General features: G+C 50.8%; 1 protein-coding gene across 5 annotated transcripts in view; it reads left to right on the plus strand.

Moving 5' to 3' along the window:
- CDHR2 (cadherin related family member 2) overlaps window positions 1-17990 on the plus strand; it is a 35321-nt gene that overhangs the window by 6406 nt on the left and 10925 nt on the right. Inside the window, exons 2-18 of one of the 5 annotated variants that reach the window (XM_059174382.1) lie at window positions 442-521; window positions 3176-3298; window positions 3443-3508; window positions 3781-3852; window positions 7887-8026; window positions 8143-8196; window positions 9399-9488; window positions 11658-11747; window positions 12386-12511; window positions 12589-12735; window positions 13020-13095; window positions 13184-13299; window positions 13419-13652; window positions 14896-15051; window positions 15134-15295; window positions 15574-15635; window positions 15908-16151. In XM_059174382.1, coding sequence (XP_059030365.1) covers window positions 3454-3508; window positions 3781-3852; window positions 7887-8026; window positions 8143-8196; window positions 9399-9488; window positions 11658-11747; window positions 12386-12511; window positions 12589-12735; window positions 13020-13095; window positions 13184-13299; window positions 13419-13652; window positions 14896-15051; window positions 15134-15295; window positions 15574-15635; window positions 15908-16151 — 1824 coding nt within the window. In that variant the 5' untranslated portion in view covers window positions 442-521; window positions 3176-3298; window positions 3443-3453. The remainder of the gene's footprint in view (window positions 1-441; window positions 522-3175; window positions 3299-3442; window positions 3509-3780; window positions 3853-7886; window positions 8027-8142; window positions 8197-9398; window positions 9489-11657; window positions 11748-12385; window positions 12512-12588; window positions 12736-13019; window positions 13096-13183; window positions 13300-13418; window positions 13653-14895; window positions 15052-15133; window positions 15296-15573; window positions 15636-15907; window positions 16152-17990) is intronic. The other 4 variants (XM_059174383.1, XM_059174384.1, XM_059174385.1 and 1 more) reach the window with 4 other exon arrangements.

Below are 17990 nucleotides of genomic sequence, written 5' to 3' on the forward strand. Positions count from 1 at the left end.
AGAGTCGGATACTTAACTGACTAAGCCACCCAGGCGCCCCCCCCTCTAGTTTTAACTGTCACTAGCTTTGGGGCACCTGGGTGGCTTGGTCGGTTGAAGGTCTGCCTTCGGCTTTGGTCATGGTCCCAGGGTCCTGGGATGGAGCCCTGCCTCGGGCTCCCTGCTTGGCAGGAAGCCTACTTCTCCCTCTCTCTGCCTGCCGCTCTGCCTGCTTGTGCTCTCTCTCTCTCTGTCGAGTACATTAAAAGAAAAAAAATTTTAACTGTCACTGGCTTGAAAAGTTGCTCATCTCTTATCAACTCTGTTGAACTTCTAAAATCTTTACCACCATTTTAATGAGGTTTCGAGAGGGAGGAAGTGGAGATAAATGTTGAATCCTCCATGCTGAACCGGAAGCTCCCTCCTCCACTCCTCACAGGATTCCCTCTTCTTACCCTTCAGACATGTCCCTTCCTCAGAGACTCCGCCCTGTATGCTCCCATTAGCTGCTGCCGCATAACACACCACCCCAAGACTTACTGGTAAGCAGCAGCAGTCGTTTATTATGACTAGAAATCTGCTCAGCATGGGTGGCTCATTAGGAGGGAGAGCATCCATCTTGGGATGGTTTATGCCCACGGCTTACTCAAACGGGTGGATGTTGGCTATTCGCTGGGAGCTCAACTGGGCTGTTGGCCAGGGGCTTTGGTTCTTGTCCACGTGAGTTTCTTCAAGAGACTGCTGGGGTTTTCTTTCTGTGCCCCTGGAAAGGGCACAGCGTCTCTGGGGCCATATTGTATCCATCAGTCATGGCGGCTGCCCAGAGGTCTTAATTATAAAACCAGTGGGATTTTTAAAAATTTTTATTTGTTTATTTGACAGAGAAAGACAGCGAGAGAGGGAACATAAGCAGGGGGAGTGGGAGAGGGAAAAGCAGGGCTCCATCCCAGGGACCTGGGATCATGACCTGAGCCGAAGGCAGATGCTTAATGACTGAGCCACCCAGGCACCCAACCAGTGGGATTTTTAATTTATGGAGATGGCTGTGTAACAACAAAGAAAGCCTAAGGCCATTGAGAGATTTTTGTCTCGATTTTCTAGAGAAGGGGGCTTGCCATACCATGTACGGCCACATGGGGGGAGCATTCGGTCAGGAGGCAGAAGGAGAAAGGAGAAAGCATGATCTAGAGCCTTAATGCATTTTCCATGGGGAGGAAGGTGGGAAGGAAGTTGCAGGTCAACCAGTAGAGCAAGCTGAGGACCGAACAGTTGGAATAATTTGCACTGGCTGAAGGGGTCGTCCTTAGTTGCCCATTGCTTAGTCCTGGGGAGACTCAGGGCAGGGAACAATTCTGACTTGGTGTGTGAGTTAAACAAAGGAGGGAGTTGGAGTGTGGGCTCTGGATTGGTTGGTTTGTATAGGAGAGGAGTGTTTGCAGGCAAGTCATTTGCCATCTCTAGGAACTAGCTCCCCTGGGAAAGGATGGTGAGGCCCCCGAGATATTAAAACCTCATAAACAGAGAAAGTAAAAACATCTCATCTCTTGCTGGGAGCAGAGTCAGAAGGTCTGTGGCCCTCTTTATCTGCCTAAAGTAGCAGCCTTCTTCAGGCTCTCACAGTAGCCTCGTTCTCTTTCTTCATAGCACGGAAGACAGCAAGCAGTTAGACTTGTTTACCTGTTTAGGGTCTGTCTTATTCACTAAGCTGTCGGCTCGATGAAGGCATCCCCTTGGCTCTTTTTGCTCGTAATTATTCTCCTGGTGCTGGGAAAAAGGTCTAGCACATAGGGGACCATGGACATCCCTAAATAATTATTAAAAGAATGAATGAATGAATGAATGAATGAATCAGGGTACCCAGAACATGGTAGGTGCTCAGGAAATGTCAGCAGATATTTAAGATGCCAACCCTCCTGATACGCCTGTGGTTTTCCCAGCAGTGAAGGAAAACGGGGTATACCTGTGGCCTGGCGAGGCATGAGGGGTGAAACGGGGCATGGTTAGAAATGGTTAGAAAAGACCCAGGGGAGGGAGGTGGCAGTCAGACATGGAGGGTCTATGAAAGCCCTTCTATGGCGTTTGGACTCAGGCGGTGGGAAGCCATTAAAGGGCTTGGAATGGGGGGTGCCTGGGTGGCTCAGTGGGTTAAGCACCTGCCTTTGGCTCAGGTCATGATCTCAGGGTCCTGGGATCGCGTCCCACATCGGGCTCCCTGCTCAGTGGGGAGCCTGATTCTCCCTCTGCCTCTGCTGCTCCCCCTTCTTGTGCTCTGTCTCTCTCTCTCTCTCACTTGCTCTCATTCTATCACAAATAAATAAATAAAATCTAAAAAAAAAAAAAGGCTTGGAATGGGGAGGGAGGTCATCAGAGGGGTTGAGGAAGGATTACTTGAGCTGAGCGGACTGGACTAGAGACTGAAGGGAGGGAGGCCTGGAGGAGGGCTGAGCCAGGCGAGGGGGGAAGGTGGCTGTGAGTGTGGCCACTGCGGGATGGAGACAAATGCAGGGGTCATCAGAGATGGATAGGGGCACTCCAGAAAAGGGGAGTCAAGGGTGACCTGGGCAAATGGGTGCATTCCTGAGGCGGGAACTTGGGAGGAGGGGAGCATGGCATGAGGGAGAAGACTTCTGGGTTTTGATGCAGTTTCTTTGTCAAGGTTCAGCTGTGGCAGCCCTTCTTGCTCTGCTGTTTCTTTCTCTTCCCCTTGGAGGACCCACATCTTTTGGAATAAGCCATAGATTGGGGTCATTTTCTCTTGGTTCTCCCATGGCTTTGGAGTCCTTCCCAAACTGACTTGACTAGGGAACCCTCCCACTGTGCGGCATCTTACAGGGCCAGGGTTCCAGGGAGCACACTTTGGGAAAGGCTGCCAAGGCGGCTATTAAATGAATCAGCAAGTAGGAGAAGGGAACTTGCCCACCCATAGAACATCTGGATTGTCCTCAATAAGTCACAGTCCCTCTTTAGGTACCTGATTTTGAAGTATGCTATTAGCTTAGACACTTGAAATAGGCAGGGTAGTTTAGTGGTTGAGGGAATGAATTCTGGAGTCCCAAACTCCTGTGTTCAGAGCAAAGTCTTGTCATTGATGCCCTGTGCGGCCTCAGGAAAGCCCCTTCCTCTCTCAGCCACCTCACAGTTGCAAGGATAGCGAGATTACACATACAATGTGCTTACAGCTGTCCTTGTTACACAGGACGCTGAATTCTGGAGTCAAGCTCAGGGTCATTCTCAGGCTGGAATTCTGGACCAGGCTCAGCTACCCTGCCTACCCCTGTGGGTTTCCCCCCCACTACCCTGGAACTTCTGGAAAAGGGCTGTGAGTGACAGGAGCCCTGGAGGTTGGGGAACTGCTGAGTTGGAGTGGGGGGTGGGCTCAGCTCAGACCCAGACAGAGGGAGGGTCCACCAAAGGGAGGGAGGCCTTGGGACAGTAGCCCCTTCTTTGTTCCTTCTTCCCTCAGGTCCTCCAGACATGATGGCATGGCCGTGGCTGTCCTGCCTCCTGCTTCTTACCCTCGTGGTGTCTGGTGGGTACCTCCCCTCCCCCACTAGAGTAACACTAGCCTGCGGATCCTTGGCAAGACCCTCTAGAAGAGAGTGACACTGCCTCGTCAGCAAATTCCCAGTTCCTATGACCTAGACCCCTGCTTGGTGGCCCTGGGGAGGCCTAGGGAGGAGTCCAGGCCCAGGCGGGTGAGCTGAGCTGAAGCTGGGACTGGTATGGTCTCCCACAGAGGGCCAGAGGGGGTCAGGCTTCACAGGGGCATCCAAGTGTTCTAAGTGCTCTCTGTTTCTACAGTGACAGCCAACACGGCCCCAGTGTTCTTAGGAAACATGTCAAGAGTGAATTTGCCTGAGGACCTACCAGTGGGTGAGTGACCATCCCTGTGCACAGACTGTGCCAATCCCTTACCCACAGAGGGTCCCAGGGTCTCCCTTATGGGCTTGCTTCCCATCCTGCAGCCCCGTGGCTCGTCACGGGGCGAGGGTGGCCTGGAGGGAGTTTGTTCTAGAATTTGTTTTCTTCTCTTCAGCTTTTGTGTCAGGGCTCTCACATGGCGTCAAGTAACCAAGACACCGCACGAGAACATTCTTCCTGTTTCCCATCTCTGGCTGGTGTTTCCGATGCCCCAAAGAGAGAGGATCCATCTGGGACCGTTCTTTCTCTCCCACCTCTCACACTTGCTAACCTCCCTCCACTCCCTGCTTTTCTCCCCCCTAAACAGGAAGCAGGTCTCAGGCTCAAAGCCTTTCACAGACTTCTCACCGGAAGTGAATATTGTGTTTTACTTCCATTGCCTTTGTTCACAGAGCTGCTTTCTATCTATGGCAAGTGAAATGGATTTCTATTTACAGCCACAATCTAAAGCTTGCTTTTATTTTCTTTTTTGAAAAGATTCTTAAACATTTATTTGAGAGACAGAGAGAACACGCATGGGGACAGGGGCAGAGGGAGAGGGAGAGAGAATCTCAAGCAGACTCTGTACTGAGTGTGGAGCCCAAAGTGGGGCTTGGCCCCGAAACCCTGAGATCATGATCTGAGCTGAAACCAAGAGTCAGACACTTAACTGACTGAACCACCCGGGCATCCCTAAAGCTTATTTAAAATAAATGTATTTGCATGAAATGCTAAGTCGATTAAAAAAAGGATCATAAAGAACGAGACACTGGATATGGTAAAGATCACGGCAGCGTACAAGAGAGAATGACATCTGGGAAGCATCGTTTTGGAAGAAGCTGCAGGGACTGAAGACCTAATTCCCAGCAGGCAGGATATGGGTTGGGGAAACGGAAATGAAAGATGTCTCCTCGACTCCCCAGCCCTGGGGCTCCTGCACACTCTGCCCTCCGCCACCCTCCCACCCCTGAAACAGAAAACCAATAGCTTTATTGTTCAGAGCAGTGCACCTCCCTCCCCGAGCCAGATCAAATGAGGATCTTTGATAACCACATGGCTCTGCTCTGGGCTTTCTTAAACCAAAGGGCGATTTTCTTCTTCCTGAGATAAATTCTATAGCTCTCTTACGATGGGAAAGCACTTTCTGTGAGATTTTTTTTTTCAAGTATGCCATTTAGACTTTCTATTTTGAAGTATAATATATGTGCAGGAAAGTGCATTGAATCACATGGAATAACCACTGGATCCGGAACTAGAATGTTGCCAAAAGCTCCAGGTCCCCCTCTCTCGTCCCTTGGTCGCTTCCTGTCTTTTCTTCCCTACACAAGACTTCTTTTCCTGACACTAACACTGTACCACAGATCTTTTTCATCAAGCAGACTTTTAAAAAATATATATAGGGGCGCCTGGACGGCTCAGCAGATTGGGGCCTCTGCCTTCGGCTCAGGTCATGATCCCAGGGTCCTGGGATCGAGCCCCGCATCGGGCTCTCTGCTCGGCAGGGAGCCTGCTTTCTCCTTCTCTCTCTCTGCCTGCCTCTCAGCCTGCTTGTAATCTCTGCCTGTCAAATAAATAAATAAAATCTTTAAAAAAAATTAAATAATAATAATAATAATAAATTAAAAAATATATAATTATGATGTTTTAAATACCAAGTTTAGTTTAGTGACAAACATACATAATTCTTATTTTTTTAAGATTTTATTTATTTGTTTGATAGAGAGAGAGCACAAGTAGGCAGAGCAGCAGGCAGAGGGAGAGGGAGAAGCAGGCTCTCCAGTAGGCCGGGAGCCTGATGCAGACTCAATCCCAGGACCCTGGGATCAGGACCTGAGCCGAAGACAGCTGCTTAAGTGACTGAGCCACCTGGATGCCCCAAACATATGTAATTCTTAATATGCAGAGACCTAATATAGGTCTTTTATTTTTATAGATTTTATTGATATGTTACATTTAATTTTTTGAAAATATTTTGTTTATTTAGTTGACAGAGAGAGACAGTAAGACAGGAAACACAAGCAGGAGAGGAGGGAGAGGGAGAAGCAGACTCCCCACCGAGCAGGGAGCCTGATGTGGGGCTCAATCCCAGGACTCTGAGATCATGGCCTGAGCGGAAGAGAGATGTTTAGTAACTGAGCCACCCAGGGACCCCTACATTTAATTTTTTTAGGCCACTTTTTAAAAAAGGATTTTATTTATTTATTTATTTAGAGAGTGTGTGAGCAGCGGGGAGGGGCAGAGGGAGAGAGAGGCTCTCGGGCAGATTCCACACTCAGCACAGAGCCCAGTCCTGGGGCTTGATCCCACAACCCAGATCCCGCAACCCCAAGACAACAACCTGAGCTGAAATCAAGAATTGGAGGCTTAATTGACTGACCCATCCAACTCCCCTTCAGGTCAACTTTTAAAGAGCATTTCTGGGACACTTGGGTGGCTCAGTCAGTTAAGCATCTGCCTTTGGCTCAGGTCATGATCCCGGGGTCCTGGGATTGAGTCCCAAATCAGGCTCCCTGCTCAGTGGGAAGCCTGCTTCTCCCTCTCCCACTCTCCCTGCTTGTGTTCCCTCTCTTGCGCTCTCCCTCTCTGTCAAATACATAAATAAAAATCTTAAAAAAAGAAAAAAGAGCATTTCCTCCCTGATGCATCCACACACCTCCTGGATTTCCTTCGGTATAAAGGCCACATCTTTTTGCACTTTAACTGAATCGGGATTATCTTACCATTGAGGTAGTCATTTAACACAGAGTGACTTTTCTCCCCCCAGAAGCAGTCATTACATTGATAGTGTGTCTCATAATTGAGGAAACATAAAATAGACACCGACATCATCTTTGTAGAATGTTGGTTTGGTGATCTTCCTAGAGGAGGGGGTCTTGGTGGGGAAGGACTTTAATCAAGCTTTCTGAGTTGTTGTGGGAGGGACTGTTGGGCCAGAGAAGAGCAGCCTTGGGGGCACAGCATGGAACCTGTCGCTGAAGAGCTGTTATGGACAGGAGGGGTGGGCTGGTCCGCTGAGGCCCTCAGGCTGAGCATGGGGCCGCAGGGTCCCATGGAATTTGTTGTGGCACTTTTGAACTTTATGGGTCCCTGACTCTATATTAAAATTATATTTTATGATAGAAATGAAACATTCTTGTAGGTCTCCTAAAAGTCTCATAGGCCCTGGGTTCCATACCTCATGGACAGAACAGATGAGGCCTTTGGGTTCCCACAGCTGGGACTTACAGGGAAACACACTTTGGGGAAATGGAGAAAGCCCTTGCTAAGGGACAGTTGTCTGACAATGGAAGGAGGTGGCTGAGAAGAGCGTAACGTTTCTCGGTGGCAGAGCAGAGGCTGGGTGGATTAATGGAGGTAAGGTCTTGGAGCAGGGCTGGATGAATCTGTAAAAGTTTCTTTGAGATTGGAGAGTCGATGGCCTTGGGATCTTCGAGTCCCCCGATATCTCCAAGCCCCTGCCTTGCCCAGGGACATGCCCTCTGGGGCACAGTGAAAGAATGGGGGCCCCTGGCTAGCAGTAGATGCTCACCGGACCAAGTGGTGTTTCTGGCAGGCTCTGAGCAAGCTCTCTGGGTGAAGGGAGGGCTTTGAGGTGACCCAGGCACCCCCAGAGGGACTTCAGGAGTCCCCTGTCCAAGGATGTCCCCAGCAGCTGCACGCCAGACACTTCCCCTCCAGGTGTCTTTGGTCTCCTCTCAAAAAATGCCAGGCAGGGAATTCCAGGGCCAGGAGAAAGGGTGATGCCTGGATCGCAGCCCACCCTGCCATGTCCAGGGCAGAAGGGGTCATCCCCTGGAGGAAATCAGCATGTTGTTATCAAAGCCATTGTGCAGGTGCCAAGCAACAAAATCAAACCTGACGTTTATGGCCACCATGGCCAGAGCCCTGGTGGCTGGGAGGTCCCAGATTTCTGCACACAGAGAAGACAGGCCCCCTAGCCCAGCTCAGCTAGGCCAGTGCTGAAAGAGGTGACCATGGACTGTGGGCATTCCCTGTCCCACCTCCAGGTGCTGAGGCCTTCTGGTTGGTCGCTCAGGACCAGGACAATGATACACTGACCTATGGGATTAGTGGCCCAGATGCCTCCGTCTTCTCTGTCACTCCGACCACCGGGGAAGTGAAGCTGGCTAACCCTCTGGACTATGAAGTAAACGGCAGCAGCCTTGGAAGACCCCAGGAGGGGCATGGGGAGGTGGGGGCCCTCCCTGTGCCCTCACCCCGAGCAGAGGCTCACCTGGGATCTCTTCTCCCAACCTGCTGCAGACCGCCTACTTGCTCCACATCATCATCTCCGTGACCGACCATCACAACAAGCCAGTGAGTTAGTTGGAAGTGGGGAGGGGAGGGGAGGTGGCCCTGGAATCGGAGAGCAGGGCACTAGAGGCCCCTCCGGCCTGCATCTGCTACCTCAAGCAAGCAGAGAGGGCCCTAGTTAACAAAAACTGAATTCAATGTTTATTTTCATCTAAATTATACTCATCCATTTTGGGCCACACAATATTACCAAGATTTTAACATTATTATTAATTTACTTTAGTTACATAAAGATCTCACCTACATCATAAGTTTAATTGTATTAATTTATGTTAATACAAATATTAATAAAAAACAAGTGCTAAATACCTCCCTCTCTTAGCTCTTCCGAGGCAGTACTTTCAACTCTCTGGGCTAAACATGTTGGTGTCAGCACTCAGATTTCTAAATGACACACTGACACCACCGTACCTTACATCTGTGAAAGTTGAGGATTTTGTCTTCAAAATACACTCCCCAAGCCCTGTCCATTAAGAAAAATCATTTTAATGACTTGGACATTCATGAATATATTCTCTTTGTAAACATCTCAAAAGCTGCAGCTCAAGCTTGAGTCCCCTGGGTAGACCCTTTCCAGCCCGCTCCCAGCCAAAACGTCCAGTCACAGTTCTGCCACACCCCTCGCTATGCATTTACATATATATGCATCCCTGGAAGAAAGATTGTAGTTTTGGTGCATTTCTTGAAACCCAGATGGGATCCTACTGAACATAGTATCTTGAACTGCCCTGTCCAATTCAACAATCAGCTTTGGAGCTCTGCCGTGTCTCCTCATGAGCTGCCCGTTTCTTGTACTATTTTCCATTTGGGGACATACCATGATGCTTTAGCTGGTCTCCTTGGACAGACACTTAGGTTGTCCGCAGCTTAAAACTATGGCAAACACATCTGAAATGAACATTCCTGTAGAAGAACAGACACATTGCAGATTTTTTCAAAATGACCTAATTATGTCTGCAACTTCCTCTGAAATGGTTCTGTAAACATGTGGAGAGAGAGATCAAACAATGGCTAAATCTGGGTGAAGAGTTTTGGGAGTTTTGTGTATATATTCTGGTGTTTGAAATTGTATCAAAAACGAGAGTACCCCAACTATTGCCAAAGTGCTTGAGAAACGAAGCCAACTTGCAGTCTCAGCCAGACACTCCTTTTGTCTTCTCAAGCTCTTGCATTTTCCAGGCTCACTTGAGGTTTCTCACCTGCAGGTGCAGAGGCCAATGCAGGTGATTGTGGAGGATAGAAATGACAATGCTCCTGTTTTCCAGAATACTGGCTTCTCCACCAGCATCAATGAGGTAACATCTGCCCTAGAGGGTGTGTGTGTGTGTGTGTGTGTGTGTGTGTGTGTGATGCAGGCTTCCCAGAAGCTCTTCTCAGGGTGCAAAGGACCAGAGACAGCCAGCAGGGGGGTCCAGGATGGGGGAAAAGCACCCCTCAAAAGGGGTAGCTGCAGGAACCAAATTCAGGGGAATGTAACCCCAGGGAATACTTACAGCAACATGTTACAAACAACAAGACTGGATGAGAATGATTCCAGTTATGAAAGCAAATTTTTTTGAAAAACAAAGAGAATTTATTTTTTCATGTATCTGAAAAATTTAGAGGTATACTAACTTCAAGCATGATGAATCCAGGTACTCAAGCCATGCCAGCAAGAAGAGATTTCTCGGGGCACCTGGGTGGCTCAGTGGGTTAAGCCTCTGCCTTCAGCTCAGGTCATGATCCCAGGGTCCTGGGATCGAGTCCCACGTCAGGTTCTCTGCTAAGCAGGGAGCCTGCTTCCCCTCTCTCTCTGCCTGCCTCTCTGCCTACTTGTGATCTCTGTCTGTCAAATAAATAAATAAAATCTTTAAAAAAAGAAAAAAGGGGGAAAAAAAAGAAGAGATTTCTCTCTACTTCTCAGCTCTGCTTATCTTGTTGCCTCCATCCTTGGGTAAGAGGGCCATTCTCTCTTGTGGTGATAAGAGAGCAGCTCCGCTCTTTGCAAGTTGGACACAGACTGTCTCTTTCTCCATTGTCCTGGCCAAAACTCCAGGATTGACTATCATTGGCCCATTTGGGGTCATGTGCCTATCAACCTAGGGGTTCAGAATACTCTGTTTGGCCAGGTCTACATCATGAGGCACCCCCATCTAGCAGGGGAGGGCAAGCCCACTAGAACCACCTGCATGGGGAAGAGGTTCCCCAGTGGTCCCTGAGCAGCAATCACAACACCACTCCTGGATCTTCATAACCATATGGCTTTGAAGATGTATGAGGTGTGGGGCCCCACACTAGGTCAGGCATAAGACCAGTGAGGTCCAGGCAGCCATTTGACAGACGTTGATGGAGCACCCACTGGATACCAGGCACTGTCCTTGGTGCTGAGACTACCCGGTAAATAAGGCAGACCTAGTCTTAACCACCCTCAGTAGCTTGCATTCTAATGAAGAATATCGACAATAATCAATGAAACATTAAATAAGCAGGATTAGGGTGGCTGGGTGGCTCAGTGGGTTAAGCCGCTGCCTTCGGCTCAGGTCATGATCTCAGGGTCCTAGGATCGAGTCCCGCATCTGGCTCTCTGCTCAGCAGGGAGCCTGCTTCCCTCTCTCTCTCTGCCTGCCTCTCTGTCTACTTGTGATCTCTCTCTGTCAAATAAATAAATAAAATTTTAAAAATAAATAAATAAATAAGCAGGATTATTTCAGGTGGCATTAAGCTCCACGAGGAGCATAAAACAGGGTAAAATGAAAGAAAGTGACATGGAAGGGGGCTGGCTCAGGTTGAGCGACCAGGAAAGGCTTTTCTGAGTAGGTGACATCTGAACAGAGACCTACATGTCAAGAAGGCGCCAGCTGTGGGATGCTCCAGGGGAAGAATGTTCCAGGCAGGGGAACAGCAGATTCAATGGCTCCAAGCTGGGAATGAATTTGGAGTGTTCTAGGCATAGCCAGGAAGCTGGTGTGAATGGAGGGTAGAAGGTGAGGAGAAGGTGAGCTCAGAGAATTAGCCAGTGGCCTAGACCTCAAAGGGCTATAGAAGCAGGGTGGATTGCATTCTGGGGAACCATTGCGGGGGGGTTAGCACAAGAGTAATGTGGTCTGATTCAGGATTTTCAAAGATCACGTTGGCCACTGTGTAGAAATACTGAAAGTGTGGACAGGTCACAGGGGGCAAAGGCTTCCCCAGAGAACCTTCCAGCTCTGCAGAGTGCTGTCTGGAATGTACTGCTGTAGGCTGTAGAAAGCCCACAGGAAGAGCTGGGCAGTGGCACATACTTGGTTCTGGAATGACTGTACTCTGTTCCCTGCCCTCTCTCCCCCAAACTGTCTCCAGAGGCCCAGCCCAGGTGGGAAAGAAAGGGGAACACTGGGTTTCAGGCTCTAGAAGGTGTTACCTATGGTACAACTGGGGACACAAGCTCGAGGGGTGGACATGAGTGCTCGGTCATGGAGGGGATGGATTGGAATTCCTCATTACAGACCCTGCCAGTCGGCTCCCTGGTATTCTCTGTGCTGGCCAAGGACCCAGACACGGGGTCTGCAGGAGTGGTGGTGTACTCCATAGAGAAGGTGAGCATGGGCCAGTCCTGTGGGAATATGGGCCCCACTGCCTCTCATGGCCACCAGAGGGCAGCATGTCACACACAGCCTACAGGAACCTTGAGTGTTGGGGTGAGGACAGGGTCTTAGTGGTGGCCCAGCCCCGGCTTCCAAACCTTTTGCTGGCCCCCTCTGAACTTCACTTGGCCAAGCTACCTAAGGGTCCCTTCTGTGGACAGGGCCCTTCTTCCCTTCTTCCCCACCCTTTTGCCTGGGGCACTGTCTGCATCCCTGTTGGGTTCGTGTGACATCACCAGGTGTCTGATACACAGAAGAGGAAACTGAGAAGTACAGTGTCTTGTCCAAGGTCACACAGACAGCGGGGGCTGTGACCCCAGTTCTCCTGAAGACAAGTTTGCTAGCTATATTTGCTAGCTATAGCTCCTGTCTCCCAAGTGCCTATGATGAGCCTAGCACATTCATTACCCCATTTGACTTTCCTCTCAACCCGCTGCTGACGTATCTGAGCTCATTTCCCAGAGGTGGAAACTGAGGCTCAGAGAGGTTATGTGACCTGGTGAGGGTGGCAGGGCTGATCAATAGCAGAGCTAGGGTTCAAGTCCCAGTCTGTCTGAAAGAGGTTCTGGCTTGACTGTGCTCTGCCCTAGGTCATCCCTAGCACTGAGGAGAGCCAGCACCTCTTCAAGATCTTACCCAATGGCTCCATCATCCTCAACGGCAGCCTCAGCTACAACAACAAGAGTGCCTTCTATCAGTTGGAGCTGAAGGCCTCTGTGAGTGGGGGTGGAGGAGCAGATGGAGGGGCCCCACAACCTGAGGCCTGGCCTTACGGAGACCTGTTTCCCCACAGGACTCAGGTGGCATATACAACAACACCTTCATCATCCGCAGCTCTTCACATGTCTTCCTGTTCATCTCTGTGGTCGATGAGCCAGACCTGGACCCCCAGTTTGTCAGGGAGATTTACTCAGCCTCTGTGGCTGAGAATGCACCCCAGGTGTGCCGGAGGACCTGGGGGGGTCTGGGTGGACACAAGAGGCAGGGAAAGGGGGCGCCTGGGTGGCTCAGTGGGTTAAGCCTCTGCCTTCGGCTCGGGTCATGATCTCAGGGTCCTGGAATCAAATCCCACATTAGGCCCTCTGCTCAGCGGGGAGCCTGCTTCTTCCTCTCTCTCTGCCTACTTGTGATCTCTGTCTGTCAAATAAATAAATAAAATCTTAAAAAAAAAAAAAGAGGCAGAAAAAGGGCCTGGGACTCTTATTCAGCTGGTTCTCTGCACAGGGAGAATCGGTGCTGAAGGTAGAGGCTGTGGATAGTGACAAAGGCATTAATGACCCGGTGACCTACAGCATTTCCAGTGAGAATGGGGGTGTCCCCAGGTGGAGGAAGGGATGGGAGCTCTGTCAGAGCTACTGGAAGCAGCAGCTCCCACTGCCTCTCTCCAGACTCCACAATGCCCGGCTGGTTTGACATCGGGCCGGATGGGGTGATCAGGGTCACCGGTTCCCTGGACCGTGAGCAGCTGCTGGAGGAGGATGAGGAGGTGAAGGTGCAGGTCACGGTGAGTGAGGGGTCCACTGCTTCTTTTGTACCCGAACTTCAACTTCTGACCTTTGATCTCTGTTCTCTCTGAGCCTTGGTTCTCTGACCTCTGCTTTCTGGCTTCTGCTCGGGTCCCAGGCCACCGAGATGCACCCCAACATCTATGGACAAAATGCCAAGGTGAGCACATGGGTCACGCTGATGGTGACAGATGTCAATGACCACAAACCTGAGTTCTACAACTGCAGCCTCCCGGCCTGCACCTTCTCCCCCCAAGAGGCCCAAGTCAACTTCACTGGCTACGTGGATGAGCATGCCTCCACCCGCATCCCCATCGACAGCCTCACCATGGTGGTCTACGACCCAGACAAGGTAGGGGTGCCCAGGCAAGGGGTGGCTGGGTGAGGGTCATGGTGGGAGATGGCTAGGGGAGATGGTGGGGAGTGACCCATAGAACAAGGTACCCAGATGCGAAGTGGGGAGGGAGTGGAGGGTGGGGGATGGTGGTAATGGTCATGAGCGGCGGTGGAAAATCGAAGTTGTTCGGTGACATTTGGAAATGTTGGGTGATGTTACACCGATGTGTAGTTTTGTGCTCAGGGCGGTGCTAGGTGCTGGTAAGCAGAAAGACAACACTGAGTGGGGGTTGATATTTTGCTAGGTAATGTTGAGTGGCGTCGAGGAGAGGGTGGTGATGGGTGCTTGGTGAAGTTGAGGGATGTTGAGGGATGTGGCAGTGTTGAGCATAAAGTAGCCTAAGTGGGTATGAAGTTGGAGGTGTATTCTTTTTATTTTTTATTTTTATTTTTATTTTTTTTTAAGATTTTATTTATTTATTTGACAGACAGAGATCACAAGTAGGCAGGGAGGCAGGCAGAGAGAGAGAGAGAGAGGAGGAAGCAGGCTCCCTGCTGAGCAGAGAGCCCGATGTGGGGCTCGGCTCGATCCCAGGATCCTGGGAACATGACCTGAGCTGAAGGCAGAGGCTTTAACCCACTGAGCCACCCAGGCGCCCCTGGAGGTATATTCTTAAGTGGACATTGATACTGAGTGGTGGGCAGTCTGGGTGGTATTGAACAATGACTACCTATAGACAATGTTTGGTAGTATTTGGTGATATTGAGTTGGTACAGTATGTGGGTGGAGGAGGTGTCGGGTGGTGGTAGATGGGTAGGTGTGTTGAGTTGGTGGTTGGCGTTGAGTGGAGTGGAAAGGGTGTGGAATGGAGGGTGATGTGGGTAATGGGGTGACTTTGGATGTTGCTGGTGGTTGGTGTTGGTATGGTGGCCGACTGTGTTGAGTGGGGGTTGGTAAAGAAGACCCAGGAATGTCTTCTGGGAGTGAGGGGAATGTGTCCAGGCTCTGTCTTTCCAGCCCAAACCAGGATCCCAGTCACCTGCAGACGTCTTCTAACGAGCCCACCTTTGCAGGGAACAGTGAGCAGCCCCGCTTCCCCAGGTTCCTCTTGCCGTAGTCTCTTGAGAGCCTCCCCTCATGGGACTTCAGAGGCAGGGCCTCCTGACATACGTACCTACAGCCAGGATTAGGGGCAAGGGGCAGGGTGGTGCATTGCAGGGGTTGGGGTCTCTACTATACCTTAAACCCATCTCCACAGGGCAACAATGGCACCTTCCTGCTATCTGTGGGGGGACCTGATGCTGAAGCTTTCAGCGTCTCCCCAGATCGGGCAGCAGGCTCCACGGACGTGCAGGTGTTGGTGAGAGCCCCCGAGCTGGTGGACTATGAGGATAAGACGGTGATGCTGGTGCAGGTGAGGGGTGTTCTGGGCCAGCAGGGAGCTCAGCCCATGGGCCCTCTGGTCCCCACACTGCTGATTCTTCCTCTATCCTCAGGTCGTGGCTACTGACTCAGTCAGTGGGAACGCCTCCATCGCCCTGGTGACCATCCACCTTAGAGACATTAATGACCACCGGCCCACATTCCCCTACAGCTTTTACAACCTCAGTATCTGGGAGCACAGTGCAGACGGCACTGTGGTCACCGACAGCATTCATGTGAGTGAGGATGACCCTGTGGGGCTGGCCTCGGTGAGACACGAAGAAACACAGACCTGGGGACCGTGACCCTGCCCATGTCTATCATCTGATGTCCTCAGGCTCGAGCCAGCATGCACACGTGTGTGTGGGGGGTGTCTATTTGTGAATCAGAGTGTGTCAGGCGTTCTCCCTTTGTGACAGGAAGCAGTACAGTCCTGTCCCCTTTGAGCGCTTGGCTGGCAGCGAGTACCATCATTTCCAAACCATGTCCCATTGTCTAACTCTCTGCCCCACAGGCCTTTGACCCTGACACAGGAGAGGGGGGCCGCATCACCTACAGCCTGCTTCCAGGGAACGGGTAAGGTCTCAGGGTGGGCGGAGGGGGGGCAGCAGGCAGATGAGCGGGGCCCGGGCCTGCCTCGCTGCCTTGCTATGGGGCTAGGGTGCAGGCAAACTCTAGGATACCCAGTTCCATTTCAATTTCAGATAAACAACAGATAATCTGTTTAGTATAAGTGGATGGCAAATATCGCAGGGGACATACTTCAATATTTTTGACAGTTTATCTGCGATTCTAACTCAAGTGGGCATCTTGTATTTTTGTTGCCTCCCTCTGGCCATGCTGCACAGGGCAGACATCTTTGAGGTGGACCAGGGCTCAGGCACAGTGACAGTGAGGAACGGTGAGGCGTTGGACCGAGAGAAGCAGGCCGAGTACTACCTGACGTTGCAGGCCACGGACGGTGGGAACTTGTCAGCCTCCACTATGCTGCACATTGTCCTGCTGGACATCAACGACAACAGGCCTGTGGTCAGCGGCTCCTACAACATCTTTGTGCAGGAGGAGGAGGGCGACGTCTTTGTGACCATCCAGGTGTGGATAGGACAGGGACGGGCTCTGTGATCATGGCGGCCCTGGGTTGGAATCTGGGCTCTCCTCTGTGGTTCCTGAGAAAGTTAATCCATCTCCCGGGCCTCTGTCTCCTCTTTGGAAAATGAGGACAATCATGGTCCTTGTTCCCAGGGTCACTGGGGATCCATGAGATAATATGTGTAAAGTGTTCAGCACAAAGCCCAGCACAGAGCACACACTCAAAAATATATTAGCCACTTTAATTCCAGCCCCTCTCTCATTCCAGAAAGGATTTGAGGTGACTTTGATTAAAAATTCAGGTAAAAAAATTGGAGAAATAAGGAAAAAGAGAAAATGAGAGTGGTGTTGCTAATGGGCACAAAAGTAAAGTTAGAACAGAGAACCATGCTACTGCCAGGAGGGCAGCTGAACATTCAGTTCTGAGCTTTCTGATGGCCAGTGCAAAAAGGGAAATAACAGCGGCCAGGTTCGCAGAGTCTATGAGATAAAAACCCACGGTTGGCTCCAAAGACATATCAGAGACACGTGTCTCCCAGAGTCATCTGAAAAGGGGGCCTTGGAAGAAGTGGGAAAGAAACCAGGTGCTCAGAATGACAATCATGTGGCCACAGAGCGCTCTCCCACTCCTGGAGCTGTGAGGTTTCCAGAGCACATTCCCATCTCTGGTGTCTTGATTGACGTGGGAAGTAGGTGCTCTGATGGTCCCCAGGTCACAGAAGGGGAACCCTGAGGCTCAGAGAAGTTCAGCGACTTTTTTGGGTGGCATGCCAATAGGTGGCAGCCCTGAAACCAGAGCACAGAACTTTCTGCCAGGGAAACCTGGGCCTTTGCTTCTTGCTCCTCTGGTCTGTGGGTTCCTTGGGGAAGGAGCATTTCAGATCTGCCGCTGTAACTAATAGGAGCCCTGAGACGAGCTTGGTGAATTAACTGGCCTGAATTCAAAGTGCTAAGAGGGGAAAAGACAGGATCAGGCTACTGGAAAAATCATCTCTGGCTGTCTGTAGGGGAGGCATTTAATAAACAACATCCCAAAGGATCTGAGATGAAAGAATGGGGGAGGGAAAAGACTAGGTTCCAAGTCAGAGTAGCCCAGCTCTGGATTCAAAGCCACGTTTGCCGAAGAACCTGCTATGCACTAGGCTCTCTGCTGGGTCCCTGTCCTCTGAGACGAATCCACCATAATGCCCGCCACACAGGACTCTCAGTTAGGGGAAGAGCGCTGGAGAGTCACCCAAGGGTGTCACTTGTGTTGTGCTGAAGATAGCTCAGGGGAAGTGGAGGCCCAGGGGAATCACCAGCCTGGCCTGGAGTCAGGCAGAGGGGCATAGAGGGGAAGGCCTATGCAAAGGCCCGGGAGCATGATGGAACCTGCTGTAGTCTTCATGCTGGGTCACCCCAAAGGCAAACCAAGCACACGTTCAGGACGCTGTCAGGACAAGAACACACACACACACAGGAGTTGAGTGAAGAATCAATGAGCTGTTTTACAGCACTAAAGTAGTCGTTGTGGGAAAATCAGAATCTTGTTGGACTTCACCCCGTTTACACTTGTTTGCTTTTGACTTTTGAGTATCTATGATATGCTGCCCCACGCCTCCTGTCCACTAGGACCTCAGCTCCCTACGGGCACTGTCTTGATCACGGCTCTAGTGTCTAGAACGGGGCCGGACACCTGGGAGTGTGCAGTAAATGTCTGTGGGATCGAGGAACAAGCTCAGGGCTGAATACCTCAGAATCCTGCAAGCTGTTGATGTGACCCTCCTTGATGGGACACTGAGGCCGAGAGATGAGCCTGTGTCCCACCGGCTTTAGGCCTGGTTACTGTCCTTGTGGGCCGGT

This window comes from Mustela lutreola, chromosome 5 (genome assembly GCF_030435805.1).
Source record: "Mustela lutreola isolate mMusLut2 chromosome 5, mMusLut2.pri, whole genome shotgun sequence".
In the NCBI taxonomy this organism is placed as follows: Eukaryota; Metazoa; Chordata; class Mammalia; order Carnivora; family Mustelidae; genus Mustela; species Mustela lutreola.